This window comes from Argiope bruennichi, chromosome 3, assembly GCF_947563725.1.
Source record: "Argiope bruennichi chromosome 3, qqArgBrue1.1, whole genome shotgun sequence".
NCBI lineage: Eukaryota > Metazoa > Arthropoda > Arachnida > Araneae > Araneidae > Argiope > Argiope bruennichi.
The window spans coordinates 68703484-68727284 of record NC_079153.1 but is presented as its reverse complement, the minus strand read 5'-3'; the positions used below and the strand labels follow the sequence as shown (position 1 = coordinate 68727284).

The 23801-nt window shown below is 27.3% G+C and overlaps 2 protein-coding genes across 2 annotated transcripts; one reads left to right on the top strand and one right to left on the bottom strand.

The window, feature by feature from the left end:
* Nucleotides 1–7013: 7013 nt before the first annotated feature.
* LOC129962871 (uncharacterized) lies at nucleotides 7014–17239 on the top strand. The gene is made up of 6 exons (XM_056076870.1): nucleotides 7014–7077; nucleotides 12015–12125; nucleotides 13895–14012; nucleotides 14364–14482; nucleotides 15681–15878; nucleotides 17193–17239. Exons 1-6 carry the CDS (start codon nucleotides 7050–7052, stop codon nucleotides 17237–17239), a joined length of 621 nt encoding a protein of 206 aa, XP_055932845.1. The 5' UTR covers nucleotides 7014–7049.
* Nucleotides 17240–19185: 1946 nt separating this feature from the next.
* On the bottom strand, nucleotides 19186–23435 carry LOC129963333 (guanine nucleotide-binding protein G(I)/G(S)/G(O) subunit gamma-12-like). The gene is made up of 3 exons (XM_056077643.1): nucleotides 23230–23435; nucleotides 21978–22079; nucleotides 19186–20132 (listed from the first exon to the last, which is right to left on the bottom strand). The coding sequence occupies exons 1-3, from the start codon at nucleotides 23319–23321 to the stop codon at nucleotides 20102–20104; spliced, it is 225 nt and encodes a 74-aa protein (XP_055933618.1). The 5' UTR covers nucleotides 23322–23435; the 3' UTR covers nucleotides 19186–20101.
* Nucleotides 23436–23801: the final 366 nt, after the last annotated feature.

Sequence of the window (23801 nt, the reverse complement as noted above, 5' to 3'; positions counted from 1 at the left end):
ACTTATTTTTAAACACTGCTACTCTTTTCTGTAATGTAATTGGATGTATAAAGATATAAATATATCCAATATAGAAAAGTACACCCATATGTAGAAAATTCGGGAAATGCATAGCATAATAAGCAGAACAGTATAAATCTTCTAGAATAATATGGATAATAAGCCTGTTAAGATTTAAAATTAAAAAAAAATATTTTTATGAAAGATCATAAGATTTTAAAGATATTAAGATCCAGTTACACAAAATATTTAGTAGAAAATTTTGCAACCATAGATACCAGCAAATTATTTGTGCATCAAAGGCGGTTAGCTCTAAACAATGTTGAATCTAGTAATCGGGATTCATTATTTTCAATAAATAAATAATAAAAATAAACGATTAACACGTGAAAAAAAAAAATCCATTTTCGGTTGTTTTTTTCAGTTATTTTTCTAAATAATGATTCCAACAATATTTCTTTAACGGTGAGTAATTTAACACTGTATTTATAGAAATTTTTCCTCTTTCTGCGACTATCTATAAATCTTAAATAACTGAAAAAAGTTTTTTCTTTTTTTCCTTTTGTGTTATTTGCTGTTTTATCATTTTACTTGAAAATTTCGATGAAACATTTTTTATCTAAGAGGAGCAACAACAACAAAATTGTCTATTCATTCTTTATTCTTCTTTCTCTCTTTTGTTTCCGACATAAAAAAATATTGAGGAATAGTTGTTCTGTTCGACAAATGAAATAGAATTAATATACGCCGTTTTGTCCATTTATTTTATTCTGAAAAATAGTTATTTCTAAATAGTGTAGTTTTTTTGCTATCACACTTGTGTTTTATACTCAAATATAAAAGTTGCACGTGGAAAGGTATAAGGATTGCATGAGTTTAAAGATTAATCTATCACACCAGTCAATAATGTCAATCGGCAGATCAATTTGGGGTTAATTCTCAGATTGCCATATATAAATAATTTAAAAACTGGATGACATTAAATATATTAAGCCATATCCTAAGATGGATGCAAGAAATTGGAAATCATTTAGTCTTAAAACTAAATTTATTTAAAAATATTTTTTTTATCTCTTTTATTCAGATATACATTTTTTGTTGAGTTAATAAAAGTGCAAAATGAAATAAAAATGACCTACAGCAATATTTAAATGTACAATATTAGAAAACTAAGTTATGTTTTAAGAAAAGACATGTAAAACTGTTTTAGAATTTTCGTTTAAGACAAAATTCAGAATAATAATAATGATTTGGAATATTTTAATATTCTAAAATGCTATAGTAAAAAACATTCATATAGTAAAAGGTAATGCAACATAATTAATCAGCAGATATCTGATGTCTTATTTATATTTTTTGATTATATGATTTATAAATGATGTGTGATATAAATTAGAGCTTTTAATGGTGAGTCGTTTCTTAAATAAAAGTAAAATATTTGAATATGAACAATTAAGTGATATGCCGTATTATTTTCTTTCAACGCCGTATAACGTTTTTTTTTCTTTCAACATGTTATAATATTAATATTCCTAAATAACTGTTGATAATCTTCAATTACATTAAAATATTCATTTAATAAAACTCATTCTAAATAAATATAGTTATCCAACAGGTAGAGCTCATTTTATTTATAAGAATGGAAGTATTTATTACTGTAGTAGGAAACATTGAAAGTATCTATACATTTAAAATAGCTGGCAGATCAAAACAATCAGTTTCCCACTTCCAGCCACTGATCCGATTGCGCCAATTTTTATTTTATATTAGCCATCTTTGACAAGCAACTGGTTCGCCGGGATTAAATTCGCTAATTCGCTGTCAAATTCATATAAAATGGATACACTTTGTCAATTCCAAATTTTTAATTAAATATTTTATATAGCATGGCTTCTTCAACAAAATATTTTTAAACTTTAATTTTTGATAGATATATAATTCATGCCATGTCTTATGCTGTTCTGTTCATTTTAATATGTATTTTCTTTATTTTCTGTCCAATTCATATAAAATGGATACACTTTGTTATTTCTAACTTTTTAATAATGTAAGCTATTTTTAATATAATCCAAATTAGGCCTTTTTCTTCATAGTACTAATACTTTAAATATAAATTTAAATCTTTTAGGGATTCAACTTAGAATTAAATAAATAAACTTGTTTTCTGAAACCTGCCAATAATGATTAATATTAAAGACGGAAGTTAATTGAGCTAGTTTGTACTTATCCTTATTTTTTATATTGATATCGGCAGTAATTAGAATTGTAAAACTAAAATGAAAAAAAAATATCTACAACTTTAATAATGAACTTTGGTGTTCTTATAGATATCTTGTTTTTGTACTATCGCTCAGAATTCTCACGTACGCTTGTATTTTTGTCAGAAAACATCTCAGAAAGCAGATAACTTGGTGTCATTGAAAATACAATTTCTAAATTTTAAGATGATGTAAAACTCATTTTTGTATTGTTATATTTTCGGAAGTTATCGCAGAAAAATGCCAAAACTCTGCTAAATTGTTAATTAATTACAATTTTAAAAACATCGCTCCTAGGTAAATCCTCCCACCCTCCAAAGTATAACCCACACACGCACCGCCTCCCATACACACATCGAAAAACAAACATAAAATTTAAAATTTTATCTTTTCAATATCACTATTTTCATTTTCGAGCAATTTTTCCTCATATTTTTATTAGTTTTCAAAATTTATTAAATAATTGAATAAATGCAGGTCATTTTAAAATAAGAAAATTTACTTTGCAATTTTGAATCTTTAATAATAACGAATTCATAAAAATAAAACATTTGTAATAATAATTAATAATTGTAATTTAAAAATAATGAATATAGTTTATATTCAGCATACAAATTCATTATAATTAAAATTTAAGCGAATTAAAAATCAAGCACTTTTGAGTTTATTCAAAAAATTATTTCGTTCAAATTATTTTTACGTTATTCTAAAGTTCAAAAAATCAATTTTTCAGTAACGCAAATTTTACTTCCTTACAGTTTGTTTATCTCATTTTAATAAATTTTTGTAAATTAATTTTATACGCAATTAGTAAAAAAATATTGTATTGTTGAAGAAAAGAACCCAAGGTAAAAACATATTAGCAGAATTCTGGCAGAATATTAATAGAAAAGTTTAAAAACAGAGATTTTGTTTTGGGAACAATTATTAATTTCACTTATTTTTAGGATTTTATTAAGGAAAAATTAATTATTTAACTAGTTGTATCTTAAAACTTGTTTTATATTTTAGTATTTTTGAATAAAATTTAATGTATTTATATCATAAATATTAATAACTTATGGAGAAAGTTAGATATTTAAAAATCGTCTGGTTCAAATGATATTTCCGTTTTAATTATAAAAGCCTTTCAGACGATTAAAAGATTAAGACGATTTCTTACAAAACTAGCTATCAAATTAAAAATAATAGATATGATATCATTTTAATCCTGAACAATATCAGATATCAGATGCCAGTTTATATTTTTCTTGCAACTTTATATTACACTTTATTTTAATGGAGTATTATTAAAATGACAATCGTACATTTTTTAACAGAACTTTTATAACCTGATATATATTTGCAAATAGAATTTCTTACGATAAACATGTGAGACAAGCAGAAATCATTCGAAACATCCTATAGTACAGAAGATTGTATACTGAGCTTAAAAAATTGACATGCAATTATTTCTTGGGTAGTGGGGGAGCATTGTAGTGGTGTTTCAAAATTTTAATTAGAATTTTATTTAAAAATTAATCAAAATTAACTGTTTTTCCATGATTATTTCGAGACGTATTATCTCAAAACAAATTTTTTATGCTGTTTTGAAATTCAAAAATTAACTTTGTTTTATTTAGTACGCTTATTCAAAATACGAAAAGAGAATTAGACATTTTAAATTAAAATTCAAAAAGAAACTAAATGAGATAACGATTTAAAAAATAGTTCGTTTTTTCCCCCAAAAAAACTTCCAGTGAAAACAAATGATTATTCTTAAACTCAAAATGCCGTTATCGTGTTAAAATTCCAGAAAACTCAAAAAGTTTCTTAATATTGACAAAACAACAACATTTTTTTTTAATATCCTGTTTTTTTTTCTTGGTAATTGCTCGTTTTTAATTCAAGCAGCTTTCAGACCTTGTTATTAATTGTTTTAAAATTAATAATGGAACTTTAGTTTAATAGAAAATGAGAAAGCTAAATATACTATTAATAATATAATTTTGAACAATTCTTAGTTTGTAATTTATTTTAAAAAGCGAAATATTTTGACATTTTATAACCATTTTTGCCTTAGAGGGATAAATTTTGAAAATCGCGAAGCCAGATTCCTACATTTAAGATTTAAAATAAACGATCAATACAATTGATAAAAAAAGAAACGATTTCAATATATCATTTAAATACTTAGAAAAAAAATTGATGCATTATTTTCTTTTCAGTTGTACTGTTCAGTTGTTCAGTCGTTGTTGACAATGTATATTATTTAAAATTACAGTGCCTAGCAATGATTCAGATTGAACAAATATGAGAAATCTTAAGTTGTTCAATCGTTTTTATTTACGATGAGAAATTTCAAATACAAGAAATATATAAGAAATTTTTTTTAAAAAATCAAAGATTAAAAACGAAGAAGAAGGATGCAGAAAGAAGGATTTATTCTGAAATAAATATATTTATGTGCTATTTCATTATGTAAGTAACAAAATGACTTAATTCTGCCTATCAATATACATTCTTAATGCAATTACATAATAACGATACAATGATATACGCGATTTCTTTTCTGTTATAGAGATGACAATTTAAAATATTAATTCGTTTTTCATTTTCTTACAATTTGATCTCTTTTAACAACATATAGACGACTAACGTTTACCCGCGACTTAGTATGCGTGGTAATTTTGATGTGTATATGTGAGAAATGACGGTCTGATCACAATGTAAAATGTTATCAAACCGTATCATTATGGTGCTGTTGAAAACAGAATCTGATATGATACAATCAAAAGCTTGTAAATCATTAAAAGATCTAAGAGAAAATTTCAAAATTTATTTTTATTCCAATATCGTTTTGTATACAACATTAGATGACTTATTATTTTCCATCAGCACATGCAAGTTTTAGGCACTAGAAGCACAAGAACAACCAACATATAGCTGACCGTGTGAGAAGCATGGAGTGCTCAAATGAATGCCTGCCGTTTTTAATCTTTGGCCCTGGAATTTGTTCATTGTCTTTGTAAAAGCCAATTTTAAGGGGATTTGCAACCTCTTGAAACAAAATGGCAAGTTGTTTAGAATAATAGTTACGCAGGGAATTAAAACGCTGTCTCCTTTAGCAGCTCATGTAATAATGGTAGCTCTTATAATATTACTACTAAGCTCTGTGATACGAAGCCTGGTGCCGTTGCACAGTCTAGGTGCATCAAGATTTCGCATCAGTAGAGCTGAAACGCCAACTTTAAGCTCCAGCATATAGGAAGGTACACCTGTTAACTCTAGGGAGTTGAGAAATTCAGCGTGGTAGGCACTACTATCGTCATTAACTATCACAGTGTCTATGGATGTGTATAATTTTGAATTTCCGACAATCATGTCTATTAAACTTTTGGATGAAACCTGAGGAAAACTGATTATCTATCGATCTGCTATTTTGAGTAATCGTGAAAGCCAAAAATTTTACAAATAGATTTCAGAAATTTAAAATTTTTATAAATCTCCATTTTAAACCTCTTTGTGTACAATTTAAAAAAATGATTTGTGTCTGCCTGTTTCACTATGAACATGATAACTGGAAAAAAGAATGCGCTAGAAAAAAATTTGACAGCTAATTTTTAGACTAAAATTGTAAATATTTTAAACTAAGTCCACATCCGATGTATAAGTCTGACCGTCAGTATGTAAATAGAATAAATAAAATATAGGCTAAATGGATAAAATGGCGATAATTTCATCACTAGAATTGTCGATTTGCAATTGTTTTTATCTGAAATCAGTTCATCAGCTGACTTTCTGTCAATTTATTTATTATTGTGAATGCGAGTGGGTTAGCTGAAAAATGTAATAAGTTGAATAGATGAATTTTAGTATCTAATCTTAATAATAAATTTGTAGAGTCTATGTAAAAATCTGGAAGTAATCCGTCAAAGTTAAGAATACGATACGATACAAAGTTAATACAAAGTTAAGAATACGATACAAAGTTAAGAATACGTCAACGATAAGAATTCCGAAAGCTCCATTGTGAAAGCATACAATAAAATCGGTGTCAGAACACTGAATTTAAATGTATTTAAAGTTCTTTACCAAATACTGGAGTGAAATGGAGGTTTGCTTAAAATATTGGAATTGAAACATAAAATCAAAACTTGAAAATATTTCAGTAGAAAAATTTTACTTTCACCAAAGTTCAAACTAACTTTTAACCAAAGAGATATACAACATTAATGAAGATAATAACTTTTAATACACGAAATGAAAACTATCAGGTCTATTTTATGAAAATTTTTATAGGGTAGGAATTTAAACAAACAATCAAAAAATTCTGTGCTCGATATTTCTTCAATGGTTTTATGTCTCTTCTGTCATTCTCTTCATTTAGATATTACGATTTATTTGGAGAATAATTTATTGTTTCAAATGAGATGACTATCCCCAAGAAAACAGAAATGTTAAAATGTTCCATTCGATTTTTATATTTTAAATTAAGTACTGAAAGTTACTAAAAGAGATAATACATTCGAAATATATTTATAAGAATGTGATTCATATGTGAGATAAGTAGTAACTTGTTATAAATTCTTTGAACTGTAAGAAACGATCATACAATAATCCATCAATGACTGGCATCGAAAAATCAATTTTCAAGGGAGGTTCGTGAAAAACCTCTGTATTCCAAGAAAACATGAGATGTTTTTAAATCCGGCTTCGTTCTCTATTTTCATTGGTGGGCCTATATTATAAATGTATATTCCAATTGACTCTACGTTTTTCATCATTTAAAGAACTTGGGCAATTATTAAGATGACAAGGTCGAATTTTATTTGTATCTGTAAGTATCCAATTAATTCCACTTTGTGAGTTTAATGTCCAATTTCTGTTGGTAATTGAATATAAAAATATGGATTTTTTTTTTACCTTCTATTATTTTGTACTTTAGATGACGTTATGATTGCAAAATTCGTCGAATTTTGATGTCTGTTTTTCAGGCAAAAAAATAGAATGCTTTTTTAAAAAGTCAAAATTGATTTTTCTTTATATAATTAGTTTCTTTAATTTAAACGGTATTTATTATGAACTCAAACTGACAATATGGGGAAAAGTAACTGCTCTAGGATAAATATTGCAGAATATGATCCTGATTATTTAAAAATATTTAGAATATTTTAATTAAATTTAGTTTAAGATACTTATGATATCAGCACTCTTTATAAAGAAGCCTTGTATTTGAAAAAAACTTACTTAATTTTTGGAACATATTATTTCTATCGCTATAAACTGCGCGCAAACACGTACTATGTCATTTCCTAGCAATATGGTCATCTTCTTTTTTGAATATTTGACTGAGTTTTAAAGCCAGAGCACTTCTATTCAAACAGAATGTAAAAATTTCGTACCAGTACCAGCGGCGAAGCAATGAGAAGCAAAAGAATGAAGTAGCAAGTTCTGATGATGGTTTAATAGATGCAAGTACAATGAATCATAAGTACTGAGAAAAGTTTTTAAGGTGGTTCAAGTGGAAGGCCCCATTTAGCAGTAGCGTATGGAAAAGAATATTTACCGGAGTTGTGATAAAATTGGATTTGATCATTCATGGTAGAGTTTTTACTGTTTCTTAGTTGGCTGAAATATTTCCTAAAAAATTCCTTAATATAACCTTCAAGTTTTTGTATTTTTAATTACTGATGGTGAACATTGTTGTATATGAACCATGATGCATTTGTAATGATTCTGACTAACTCGTTTTGCATAATTTGAACTTTCTAAAGAAGTTTTTTATCAACAAAGTCATACATAAAAGAAGCGAAGGTTTAAAATTTATTGGTTTTTTTACTGGCCAATACTACATAATAATCTTGGAAAGGTCTTCTATTTTCATTTTAAAATTTGGTTTTCGAGGGGCGAAGTAAAACGTATTAATTTAAATTCATTTTATTTCTTTATAATTCTTTGAATTAACAATGTTATCATAACTTGCTAACGAGGTGAACTGGCTTTTCTTATTTTTATATTCAGTTTACTTGCAGATTACTATAATTTAATTGCATATTTTCTTAAAATTGTATATCTAATATATTATTACGAATTTATAATATTGCTTCTGTGCGCAAAAAAAATCTTCCGATGAGGATGATAGTTTTACAGATATTTTAATAGGCACTGAATGGATGCAGGTCAATGAAGCTCTGGACTTGGCGTCCATTTGGTGACAAAAATGAAAGACTCAGAATATTCGAGAATCTTGGCGATAGTTCCATTAGTACTCGAGTTCTAATGTTCCAATAGAACATTCGATGCCTATCACTAGAACTATAGAAAGCTGAGACGAGTCAGAAGTCAGTCGAGTCAAAATATGAATGAAATCTATTTAAAGCAAACCTGTTTGTACGATTATTCGAGTACAGATAAACATGAAAAATCTAGATGAACATAATTTTGTTCACAGATTTAGCATCGAAAGTGCAACATTGTATCAAATTTTGAATCAAATCTGAGAAAGGAAACTGTCTGTCGATCTGTACTTTCGCATGCAAGTAAATGTGATAATTCACAAATGCAGTGGCCGGGATAACCTGGTAGGTAGGGCGTTGGATTCGCGTCCCTTAGGTTGCGAGTTCGAACTCCGCTGGCCGAATATTCCCCGCGTGCTTGGTGACTGACGCGCGTATAAATCTGCCGTGGTCACGAAGTCCTCCATGTCGAGAGTAATACCACTGGGGGTGCTGGATCAGGGGTGATCGTTCTCTGATTCAGGTCTAATCTGTGGATGTGTGAATGAAATGCGAGAATGAAGTCCGCCCCGTAAAAAGGGTTGTGACGTGTGTGTAGTTAAGTCGTACTCTTGGCCCTAGTTAGCAAAAGACGCTCCTCCTTAGGCTTAAATCGGCTGTGTTCGAAAAGCGGGCTTGTCCCTGGCAAGTGCCATAAGTAACAACAACAAATGCAGTGATTTAGAAGAATGAAAATCGGCACATTGTTTGTACTAAAATGTAGATCCTTGTTAAATTTTGAATTAAATCTTTCATATTTCCATGCATTTAAAAGCTATAATTTTAAAACATATAGATTTAGAAAAAATGCAAACTGGTACAAGATATTACTACTAAAATGATTTGTTGTGTGTTAAAATTTGGTTTCATTCTTTTGCAAAAAAGCGTACAAAATGCACACTCAATTTTCCTTACTATACTACAAATACAGAACGCCTATATGTAGAATTCTGAAAATTGAAAGAGAATGTGGATTGTGGTGTTCAAGGCTTTGGTCAAGGGGTAAAGTCTTATTAAGGAAGGGGAAGGTTACACCTTTATTTGTAACTGTGTGAGAAAATCTAAGGGAGAACCATTCTCATTGGTACTAACTTCTCCAAATTTCGCTGTATAATTTTGTCGGTAAAGTTTTGCCACTGTCGTGATTTTTTTTTGTTCAAACATATTATTGATGTGGTGATCGTTTATTATTTAAAATAATTATAATATTAAAAAAAGGATCATTATTCAAACCTTTTACATTGTTATTTTCTAATTAAAAAAAGAAGACGGAAGTAAGCCTCGTTAATATTGTTGAACGGAAATCTCATTCAACCGGAAATAAACATTTCCTGAAATCTAATATATCTCCAAATAAGAAAGAAAGATTTACAATGTTATAACTACACGTTGAGTGTAATTTCATTCTCACTAATACTTCAGCTAATAAAAGAAACAGCAGTGGGAAAAGACGATGAAATTTAAATCGAGACATTCCTATAATTATTAGGAACGTAAAGCAATTCTATAGATAAGCTTACCATCTGTCCGTCATTCTGCACGCAAGCACGGTAATTCAGATTCAAAGAGCCTATAACCTATAAGCTAGATAGGAGAATTTTCATATATAATCTCTAATATTTGTCTTAAACACGGTATGTCTAGCTTTGATTTAAATTCACCAATGAATAGATTGTTTTTTCTTCTTTGCACTTTTATGAGTATGAGAGCATGATAATGCCTCGCTTTGATAGTGACTTAGAAAATAAACGTCGTGAAAGAATTTATTTTGATAAGTTAGGAAAATTCAAATAAGTCGTATCTATTATACCATTATTAATTATCCTCAAATTGTTGTTCGTGTCGTATTAAATCCCACTCTCAAAATTCATTAGTGTTCCTAAGATAGTTACAAGGGCAACCACCAATTTATCAGAGTCGGGTAATACCTCAGAGACACAATGAAATTTGGAATATCGTTTTTGATTCCAAAATTATAGATCAGTTTCAAAGTTTTGGTTCCAATAGATCAATGAAAAGAAGTTCAAAATGCGAACATGACTATCTTTGGTATACGATGAAACTAAACGTAAGATGTAAACGTAAGTGTAAGAAAAAGGCGAGGATGGAACACTCTTGCTGATTCTATTATATAGAAAGGCGTTTAGTTTAGTTTAGTTAGATTAACGTCCCGTTTGAAAGTAACACTAGAGTATTTGGGACGGACCTCGTAATTTTGAGCTCTAGTCATATGATGAGGACAATACCTGACCTAATACCAATTTCCACATTTCCATACCATACAAATGTGAGAACGTTTGACCCACGACGTCAGATTTAACTTGTACCAGAGCGTACACACGGCGTATGTTTAATGGAATTGGGTTTTGAATTTAGAGCTCTTCAGCTCCAAGGCCTAGACCTTATTACTAAGCCATCACGGTCCATATAGATATGTGCTATTGGTGGCAATTGTGCCCCTGGAGAACTGGTTGTATTTAGTTTCAATTAAAATTCTTATGCATAACTGTTCAACGTCGTGAGAATCATCTTGTATGATTCTCTCAACGTAGTATTTCAAGCACCAATTATAATAGATATTAGAACCGTATTATTTTAGTAGCCTTAAATCTGCTCTTTTTATTATGCACATGAGACTTCCTAATGGATTTCCATCACATCATACAGTCTTTAAAAACATCTGGGTTATCGATAAAGCCAAAGTTTCCTTGATTTTTAATTTATCAAAATTTTCAAATAAAAAAAAACATTCAACCTAGAGCTGCAAATCCTTAAAAATACATCTATAATAACTTTTCGAAATTAGCAGCTCAAGATCAAATTATTTGATCTGAAAAGCGCTAAATTCTTTTAATTTGCTTTAAATGATGCAAGATAAGCAGGCGATCAAATATTTGACAAATACTGAGAATAATATACATTTGATTGCAAAAATGAAATTTATTTTTATAAATCATGCAAAAAAATATTTTTAATAAATTGCCGAATTGCATGAAAAATTGCGTAATAAATTGCAAAAAGAGATATTCAAAAATAATTTTTTGAATTTTGAAACGATGATAAAAAATCCTTTACAATAAAAATTTTGATTCAATTCTCTCAGTTTTTTTTCTCAATTAAAATTCTAATCAACTCTCCCTCAGTTTTTATTTGATTAAAATTCGGATTACGATTTCAAAAAATTCGCTCGGCGATGCACATTTCGACCCTTCAAAGTATACATATGTGTCAAATTGATAGCTGTAGTTCAAAGATCTGACTTGTAGATTTTAAGAGAGAACATGCGCGCACACACACAATGTGTGCAAGCTCACATTATTTTTAAAAGATATGTTAATTTTGATTATACAATGCATGAAAGGAATGTATGGTATTTATCACATCAAATATTAAACTGTTACCGCGCTATTGATATTGCTTGAAATTTCGATAGCTTTATTTGAATTATCATATTAATTCCATGCGATGTAAACCTAACCATTGAAATAAATTTTTGCAGTTTTGTTCATGTTTATTGCCCTGAATGTGAATAAAGAAGTGCAATCAAATGAAGTCAAGCCAGAAACTGTGGTAATAAAACCGAAATTGAAGACTGTCTACCTGACACAAGGTAATACTAAATACTACTAAACCAGAGAATAATAAACATTTTTTAGAACACTAACAATTAAAAAACAATTTTTATTATTATGGAGGTCAAAAGAAGGTTATGAAAGCGTAAGGCACTTGAAATGTCATTTAAGTAAATTGGATTAGTAATTTTTTAAGTAATTTAAACCTATTTATGGTATTTTTTAAAATCTTTAATGAATTTCTAAGAATTTTCTCATAATATTATTTTCAGTGTCTTATGATTTGCACTTTTATTTAAACTTCCATATTTTTTTATAAAAAATTATTTTTTACTGATAAAAAAAACTGTTCTTTAATCCTTTCGGTCCTAATGGGCATACACGTTTTCGGAGATCAAACTTCATTCTCTATTGAGTTAATAAATCCTACTCTTATATGGGTTATGGTAAACAGAATAATTTTTGCCTGGAAATTAAAATTTTAATCAAGCAAAAGTCAGCACAAAAGGATTAGATATTTTATATTCTTTAATAATATTTTTAATTTTATTATTATTATAATAATTAATAATGATATTTTTAAAAACTTATAATAATTACTGTATAATTTATAATTTGTTATTATAAATATGATGAAATTTTTTTAATCAATTTCATTTCAAATTTAATATTAGTTGATGTGTTCTCATACAGAATTAATTTTTAATTACAATTAATCAAAATTGGTAAGCAAATTCTGGTATCAAGATGGAATATAATTATGGAGGACATAAAATTATGCAAAAATACAGAACTGTAATATATCTGGGTTACAAAACTTTTCAACGTTTATATCCTTTATCTGTCGGAAATAATTAATTCATTTCACAACGTGCTTGTCCTAACGTTACTAGATTTTTTTTTTTTTTTTTTATCGTTACCAATTTTTCAGTCGATCAATCAATTTCGAGCAAAACTTACATGAAATGCAAACGTGAAAGAAAAAAAAAAAAAAAAAAAAAAAAAAAAAAGACTACATCGAAATATAGATAATTAGTCACCTTCGCCGAACAATTATTTGCGCTGGGAAAATTGGCTGCATTTAATTTAAATTAAATTTCTTATTCATAACTTGCTGTTCACGATTCTTTTAAGCAAGAGGGGGTTTGACAAATGAAGTCGAGTTCCATTACATTACAGTAACATTAAAATCTATGTGGATAATCTATTTCAAACAGCGCCTTGTCTTCTACTGTAATGTAATTTCACATTCTAATTCTTCATGTAAACTATTCAGATAATTATCAGAATCTTTCTTCTTTAGTTTTCAACAATGGAAGATAATCACGCGATGGAATATTTGATGAAAGATGAAAACATTTGAATTTCATTGTAACAGTAATTTCTATTTTTATAAATGATGCAAAAAATATTTTTTAAAAATTCCCAAAATTCAGGAAAAAATTGCACGGCAGTTAAAATGGTATTATTAAAAATATTTTTTTTTTTAAATTTTAAAGTGGTGTAAAATTCCAATTTGTATTTTAATATTTTCGGATGATATGGTGAAAATACTTTAAAATTTCACTCAGTTTTTAACTTAATTAAAATTCTTGATAAGATCTTTTAAAAAAATTCTTCTAAATGCACATTCTCATTCTTGAAAGTATAAATGTGCTATATTTGTAGTTCTTATATTCTTAGAGCACACACACCTTTTTATAAATATAAATTGAAACTGATCTATTTTTGGAATACTTTTCTTCATATTCCCTCCTTAATTTATCTGAAAATCCTGAAATATTTATCAGCTTTGTTTTTCTTTCAGATTTCGAAGAAGGCTCTGAAGAGACGCATGCGCGTTTGAAACGAATGCCAAATGCATGTAGATATCCCCTAAGATCAGAGGATTCTGAGATCCTTTGCAAGATTTATCCTAGTAAAGTGTAAGTTCCCTATGCAAATCTGAATTTATCTATTTTTTAGAAGCAAATTATTTTAAATCATATCTGATTATCCGATATTAATTTAACTTTTGTACTTTTAGTAAAATAGTTATATTTAATAGGTTATTTGCAATCAGATCTTAACAAATTATTTCTATTTGCGAAAGATATTTATAATATCTGCACAATGTTGTTAAATGTTCAATATCTCGTTCGTTCAATATCTTGAAGGTTCACAAAAATTTTGTATGGCATTCAGGGATTTCTGCATTAAACAGGAGGGGGAGGGGGAGGAACTTCATGAATTGTTCCAAACTTTTCTTGGAGTGCAATATATTTTTTTCTTTGTAGAGTTTGCAACCAAACGTGCATGTTCGGATACAAGTTTAAAGAAGGAAGGACAAGAATAATGAGATGCAGATTTGATGAAGACGTATGGTCTCCTACAAGAACTTTTGAACAATGTGAACGTAAGTAACCTTGTAACTACAAATGATTTTTGTTCCGTATATCTCGTAAACAATTACTGACAGCAGAAAAATCTTTGCACTTGAGAATTATTTAGCAGTTACAATAAAATAAATGGTGTCCCAGAGTCCTCTCTCGCATGCAAAAGATTAATATTCAGTATCAAATGTCTTCTTTAATAGTAAAATAATTTTATCAATACTGAAAAGTCCCAAATGATTCAACGAAACTATGTGCGAAACTAGATATCACCGTGAAATTTCCTTGTCCTTTCATTAAATGCGATTGATTGCATCCTCGTATCGAGTGCTTTGTACGCCCAGAGAGGTTTAAGGGATATATAATTTTTTCGAGCATACTTCGAGCGTCTGCTTAATAGTTATCAGCTAACATGAGCCCTCTTATGTATATCAAACCCTAAATATAACTTTCCGGACTGTCATTGAGGAAAGACTTCTCAACTTTGAAAGAAAAGCTCTGACATTCCAATATTCTGAGGTAACAACTCAAATCATCTAAGGAATGAAATAATTAAGTGGTGCTTTTTTAATGAATGCAGCAGAGATATACATTCATGTATTGCAAAATTCGGAATAACAATCTTTCCCGTAACAAATAATTAAAATCCGTCCCCATTATTAAAAAATATTATACGATATCTCAACAATGTTATTTAATATTCTGAATGCCCTTCAATATCGAGAGGACATCGTTACAATAGTGCGCAGCACTTTAGGCTTAATAAGATTAGCATAAAATATTGCTCTAACTTAGATCGACATCAGGTTACATTTGCTGAAGTAGCACATAAATATTGTACAATATGGTATGACATTAAATGATATTCGCAATATGGTATAATATTGTTAAATACGGAATTATATAATATTGTTCAATATTGTGAGATAGGCTATTTTTTCTTGGTATTAGCCCAAAATATTTATTGTACATTATCTGTATAATGTCTTTCGGCATTCTAAATTCTGAAAATATCATAACAATGTTGTCAGGCATTTTATGTTAATAGAATCTTTTATTGAGTGGTATTTTACATACGATACTTTGATATAACAGCGACGTTTTTAAGAAATTGTTCACATTAATTATTGTTTAAAATTATAGGTCAAATTTCAATAAAATGAAACGAGTCAAACATTATTTTTTTCTGAAAACGTTCTTACGTTTTTTTTTTTCCTGTAGAATATGTGGACTGTACCCTGTCTCTGGGACCTGGAGGCTCGATGAAATGTTACACAAATTTCATGGAGCACGGACCAATATGTGAAGTCGAATGCAAGCATTATGAAGATAAACCAGCAGTCCCTAGGAAACCTTATCAGTGCGATGAAACAGGGAAGTGGTCCCCTAGTCTCCCTTTCTGCGTCACTCCGGGCTCAGGTATGAAGATTTTTTTGTACCTTTAACTTCAAAATATTAATAGGTTTATATATACATACAGAAAGAGGGCTTAGAAGTCAACATACACCAGCATTACAATATTGCACAATATACAGTATTACCGTGCAGTGATCACAATATTCTATGATATTATATAATAATGTAAGTTCCTTATAAATACCTTTATTCTAAAATAGTTATAGATCTATATATAGGGAGAGGACACAAAAGTAAACATCCCAATAATACACATATATTGTAAATACAAAATGATATCATATAATATCGCAATAACGAATACTATATAATATCAAAAAATATTATACAATACATTATGTTGCACTTCCAACAATATTAAAAAAATAAGAAAAAATTCGTGATTTCTAGAATTACTCAGACACAAATCATACACCAAACTTTCCTTCTTCGTATGCCATTTGATAGACAAAATTGAATACCAGACACAACCAAAATGCTCTCTCCATATATTTTTGAAAACATATAGTTGTACTTGCGGACATGAAAGTAAGTCTTTCAATGGAAGTCATCAAATCAATCATTTTGAGCTCCAATCTTAATTATCAGCAAAATGAATGATAGATATTATTATTTTTTAAACATTGATTTAATTTCTGTAGTGTGAACTTATTATTTATTCTTTCTATCTCGAAAATACTTAAATGAATAGCTTTAATAAAGCTTATACTTTCATTATACAATTCATGTTTTTCCTGATAATGTTCATAAAAACATGGATGATACAGTTCCAATTGCAAGCATTCGATTTGAAAAAAAAATTTTTTTTTCGAAAAATTTAAATTAAATTCTAAAATATATTATTTAATTCTTTAAATAATTAATTAAAAAGTTATTTTTTCACTCTCCACGGCGAATTTGGCGAAAAAACTTATCCAATGATGTAAAACAAAATTTAAAAATTCTTAATTTATTCAAATTTTCAAAAGGTTCAATTCAGGCACGAATTGTTCGAATCTTATATGTTATGTTAAGATTTTAATGACGAATTCAACATATGTAATCATTAAATATATCGATCGATAAATGTTACAAATATTTAGTTTGTAACATCTATTTTTAATCCTGCCTTTCGGAATTGCGAAATTTTTAAATTTCATTTTCTATTCATTAGAATAATTTCTTGCAGAGACGTGTTTTTTTTTCTTTCTTTATTCACAATTCAAAATTCCTTTCAGCAAAATACAGGCTTTGAATACATGTTTATTCACACTCTAAATATAATGTATAAATGCTATGCAAAATGCTTTAAATTTCACTTATATTTCTCCCCTATAGCAATGTATGAGGATCCAGCAGCAGGCGAAGTAAGAAAAATACCATAAAAGTGCTTAAAACCAAGCAACCTGGATTGATGAAATAAAATAAGTATTTACAATTTATTAATGTTGCATTGATGAATTCAATCTTGCATAGAAACAAAAATTAAATAAAAATTTCTCTTCAATTTAGTTCATAAGAATATTAAGAGAAATTCTGAAGAGATAACCGGAAGTTTTACCATACTCTGAATTTTTAAAAAAAGTCCTAAAATATCAATGTTAAAAAATATATTATCTCCCATTTTTTATTATAATGAATAAGGAAAAAATTATACAAAAAAGAAAAAAAACCCTCTTAAAATTGACAGATTAAAATTTTATAACACAGGATTTTCATTAAAATGAAGATATTGACCTAATTTTTCCTTATCACTACCATATCTTGTAGTGCCTAATTATATATCTCTAAAATAATGATTTGTTTAAAGAATGAATCAGATCTTTCCTTTATTAAATATCTAAAAACAACATTTTTTTTTAATTGACAAGTTATTTGTATTAGAAACAGGATGAAATCTGCAATTTACACGATATTATTTTTGACTATTTTGAAGGAAATCTATTCATACTTTCTCTTTCATATTATAGTTATTTCCACAGATGACTTTTTAAATCTACCTTACAGACAAAGGATTCTAGAAAAATTTCAATCTTAGTTTAATTTTAATCTTTAGTTCATTTTAATTCTTAATAAAAAAAAGTAACTTTTTGTAACTGTAATAATACTTCTTGAAAATAAAATTCTATTATTCTGGAAAGTAAATCTAAAGTATTAGATGGAAATAAAATGTAATACCTGAAGAAATTTTAAACCTAAAAATATAAAAAGAGTAAATATTAATGATTTAGAAGAGAAAATTCATATTTGTCATTAATAATTTTTTTAATGACATTGAATCTTTTTACATAAAAGTTCTATCTATATATATCTAACAGTGTTAACTTGCTTTATTTGGAAAAATATGCATGTGCAGAAATTTATAAAGATAAGAAAATGCAATACATCTCCACTATAAACCTAAAATTCTTCATGCCTCATTTGATAAATGTTGGTTTTACAATTAGTGTTTAAAGTAATTTTCTAATAAAGTTTCAAACGGTTAATTTTATAATGATTAAAAACAGATGTAAAATTTTTGATCAAAATGCACAATCTGTGAATTCTTAATGATTTACTGGATGCAACAGTGGAAATGCAATGCACAGAATTAGAAATCTGAAAATCTTTTGCAATTAAAAAACTAATTTAGCAATTAAGAATTTTAAACATTTACTTTTTATAATAATTGAAAACAAGTATAAAATCCTTTTATTTTCATTCAAAGACACGATTTGCGAATTTTCAATGATTTCCTTGGATGTAATGATAGTAAGTACTTATCATAAAATATTACATATTGCATACTACGATAACGATTCAGAAATGATATATGATACAATATGAATAAAAAATGGCACCATTTCTTAATTAAAGCATTTGGTAGCAATTTAACAACTTATAATTTAATATCATTAATTAGAAATTGTACAAGATTTTACATGATGAAATAGTTTTTTTTTTTACTTCATGAAGTAATTAAATAATTCCTAACAACTGATTAAAATTAATAATTGATTTTGTAATTCAAAATTTGGCAAATTTTTATTCTATTTCAAAATTCTAAGTCATCGCAAAATATTATGCAAATATGGATTTGATATGAATTGGTCAGTTACGTGTCAACCAAAAGAGGTGATGCTTTTCCTTTTGGATGAAGCTACTTTGTGACAATCTGTATTTCCTCATGACTTCAACCAGGGTGGATATAAATTTGAATGATTCATAGATCTACATTTCAGGTTTAAATATATGTTTTTAAAAGTGACAATATTTTTATACTTCTGGTTAATTCCATTCCAGTTACAAAAGATATTGTCACACATTAAAACTAAAAGAAAAACAACACATATATGACTCCAGAAACATTTATTTTCAACAGAGGGTACACAAATGTTAATGATTACATGTTTGAGACATAAAGAAAAGAAATGATGGTTGTGGCGTAAGTGTATAAATATTGACAAAAAGCTTATGTATATAGTATGTAGAAAAATGGAATGTGCTACAGAAAGAGCGAACACTGTATTAGAACACAAAGAGCGACAGATCTATTAAAATCAATGAGAATAAAATGAATGCAGCATGATATTTGTTCGAAGGACTTTTTAAAAGTGCTTTTGTTGCAAGATGTGAAAACACTTATAAAATCTACATGATAACAACATAAATCTAATATTAATTCGAACAACAGTTTGGACACACCAAAGCACATTGCACAATAAACATCGAACTATTCAATGAAGCAAAACTAAATATCCATGACAACAAGGTACTACAAATTTGTATCATGCTTATACATTCATAACATCAAATACTACTCTGGAAATGAAGTAGCTCAAGTAAGGAGGTGTTTGTAAATATATATCAAAAGAGAAACAGCTACATTATCAAAAGAAAATTTCCTTCTTGTGCTTAAAAGTGCTAATTTTTTTTTAGACAGCAATTTTTATGTAAATTTAGTGGTAGAAATCAGTAACCAAAATTTTTTTGATAACAAGCAAAATATCAACATAATGATATTTCATTTAAAATATAATAAGTTAAAAATAATAATACCATGAATTAATAAATTTTGCATTAAATAGCCAATGCATTATAAATGTAACTCTGAACATAAAAATTTAAAAAGAATTGCAAATATAATGAATTGTTTTTCATTGTTTCATGATTTAGTGTGAAATAATTATAAAGTGAAATAAAGAATTCAATTTGTTGAGCTGTTATCCATCAGACCATTTCAGAATACTTCAGCAGAGCCCGATCATTTACAAGATTGAGTACTTTTTCAACATCCATCTGCAAGAAATAATACACGGACAATTAAAGAAATTTAAACAGGTATGCATTAATTTAAATTATTCAAGGAGTGTTTCTACAGTTCACACTTCTCCTAAAGAATTATTTTTTTGTTATGTGATCAATAATAAACCTTACTAACAGATTATTCCAAATCTTTCCAACAAAATTCTATAAAGTAATTCTTTAAACATGCAGTCCGGCCTTATTCACTTTTCATATTTTCAAATGAATTTTATCGGTTTTAGCTTGCACAGTAATGAAACCGATCAATAAATTTCAAATATTTTTTACTAATATTACAAACCTGTTTGTAATACAAGGTTGTGTAAGTAAGTAAGTAAGTAATTACATGAATGCTGTTAATTAGAAACAGTGGGAATTTCAACTGGAAAGATATGTAATATCATATTTGTATATAACATTTAAAATCACTCTTATTTCAGCTATACCTCTAATAAGTTCATTATGGGCCCAGAAATTAAAATATAATGTGATAAATCTATTAAAAGATTTACAATTTTTTTTACAAAATTGAGAGGAGGAGAGGAATTTTTCATTCTTTTTTTTGGGTGGGGTGATGGTGAAAAGGTTTAATCAATAATTTAATCATGTCATTTGACATTATTTAAGAAAATAAATATTTGAATTATGTATCTGAAGATTAAAATTTATAACTATTCATTTGCTTTTAACCAAAAGATTTTTTTGTGTGTGTAAAATATTTGCCGATGTAAGTTAAGTTAACATTTTTGATAATATGGTGAAAGACAATAAGCATAGATTCAATTTTATTATAAATGTGTGACAGAGTGAGAGCATAAAGATGTTATATATTCAATGAAAAGCACAGCATTTAATTTTACTTCAGATTATTTGTTTTATTAATAAATTTCATAAACATTACTCATAATTTTAAATTGTCTAAAATTCAAGAAGACTACAATTCACTTTAAGAAATTTCTAGATAAATTAATAATGAAAATGTGATGCTGATAATTCATGAAATCATAAATTTATATTGTAAAGAATAATACCTTAATAAATAATTAAATAAACAATAATGAATTTAAAAGAAAAAGTACAAACTGCTACAACCTAAATTACTGCACACTTTCTTTTTCAATGGAATGTAAAATTTACTTGAAAATCAAGCTTCTTAAATAATTGATTTTCTATTTTTGTTTTTAAGATTTCTGTCACTTGTTATGAGTTTTTTCCCCATCATACTTTTAGCAAAAATATAAATGATATACAATATATTTAGAAGTATATTAGAAAATACTCAGATGAATTAAATTACATAAATGCAATATTAATAAAAGTAATTACGAAATTCAGCTTAAAATAATAATTTGGTAAGCTTAAACCATCCACGTTATTTATTTTAAAATCAGAATCATCATCTTAAGAAGTTTTATTTGATTTTATAAAATAATTAGACAAAGGTATCTGAAGTATAACATTTTATTACTTGTAAGTTTTCTTGCCAAAAAGCAGCAAGAAAAAATTTCACCAATTTGGCAATTTCAATCGTGGCATGAGATTCGCACATGATTTTATATATATTTATGCACATATTATATATATATATGCTTTTGAATATATTTTTATAATTTGATGAAATTTTTTTCTTGGCCTTTTTTTGGTCCCCATTAAAAGCGACAAGTGGCTTTGATAAATCTATTACAGGAACTCTGATGAAGTTGTGACCAAAAATAAAAATCAATTTCAGGCATTATAAAATCATACCAACAAATAAATTTTATTGTTATACAAAGGATTTATATAATATTTATATTTTATACTAAGGATTTATAACTAATAAAATATTTAACTTACCATATAATAACACATCCTTTGATATCTCTATAAGGGTTTTCAGATGGACTCATTCCAGACACAAGCACATCTGTTTTCTGATGTTCGGTACAATATTTCATTAAGCTGCAAATTAAAAATCTACATTACATAATGTCTTTTTGTAATTCCATACAAATAAATTAGTTATTATTGAAAACAAAACTATTGCAATAATCCAATGACAAAATTGACAGAATCATACAGATTTCTAATTAATGCTGTTCCCAACTAAACAAAAAAGAGGCAAATTAATTAAAAAAATAAAATGAAATATTTAACGAGATTAATAATTAAAATATGTAATATTCATATGAGTCACAGATAAAAATGTATTTTATTTATATAATTAATTTATTATAAAACTGCTTCCACTGTATCTCAAAAATTTCATTTAAAAAGGGTTAAAAGTGTAAAATAGGTTTTGAAATAGAAAAAAAAAATTACTTAAAATATTCTATAATTTCTAGATCCTTTTTTAAATCAAAAACATCAATTTTAAACATTAATATGAAACTTGTTACTTAATCCAATATCAAATAAAAAAGACATTCTACATAATCTTGGAAGAGTTAAAACAAATAGAAATATAATGCTTTGTAAATATACTTTAGAATATACAAAATAATTTCCAATTTATAAATCAATAAATTTCAAATTAAAAATCAATTAAAGAATTGTTAAAAATATAATGAAAAATTTTAAAACACATGAAGAAGTAATATTCATTAAGAAGTGAACCATATTTATAAATTATTTAGAAGATTTTTTTTTATTTCCGATAAAATAGAAATATATCACTATTTACAAAAAACGAAGGAATTAAAAATTAATTACAGTGATTATTTTTATGAAGCAGTTTCCATTTATTAAAAAAAATGTTGCTAAAGTCCAACATTCGTACTTCATATTGAAGATATAAACGTAAGAAAATTTATACAAGCAACCACAAAAGTATATTTATTTCAAATTTCATAATTTCTCATACATTTGATGAAATCGAAATGGTCCACTCCCTAAATTAATTGCAGGAAAGTTCTCTTGCAACTGAATATTTATCTCTAAATTTAAAGGAAATGCAGCACTCTGAACATATAGAAATAATCTTTAAGAAAAAAATATAAAAAAATTTTATCTTTAAGGAAAAAATATACGCCCTAAAAATCATTTTTGTTTAAAATTTTCTATTTTCTGATTAAGCTTGGAAGCTTATTAAAAACCGACATATTGCACTTACTCATCGCATGCTTGAGACACCGGTATCCGCTGTATATTCGCTTCTTGACGAAGTTGATTAACTGTTTTTTTCATGGTTTGAATTTGTGACATTTCAAAAACAATCAGAAATTAAAAATAGTGGTTTTCCGCGACATCAATATTTCTCCAATCCAATGATTGATTGGAGGAATGTATCTGATTTCTGAATAAGAAGCAGACAGCAAATTTACGAGTTGAGATGTATAAGCAGAAAATTCGATAATTTTCTTAGGTTTGTTTCTACGTGTAATGTTAGAATAAGCATGTACTCCAAACAGAAAAAAATATTTGTTGCTGATCCACTTAGTATTCGCTTAATACCTGATACCACTGTGTAAATGTTCATATCTTAAATAAAATTACAAAGTTAAATATAGTGTTATAACCACTTTGAATATACGGTGTCATTTTCCAGTTAAAACCATGTATGTTTCTCTGTTTTTGATAGATCTCAAAATAAATTTAAGTTTTCAAAATTTATATTCAGAAATAAAATTGTTGCATTCATTACTTAATAGTTGCTTCAAGATACATTCAGTGAGATGATGAAAT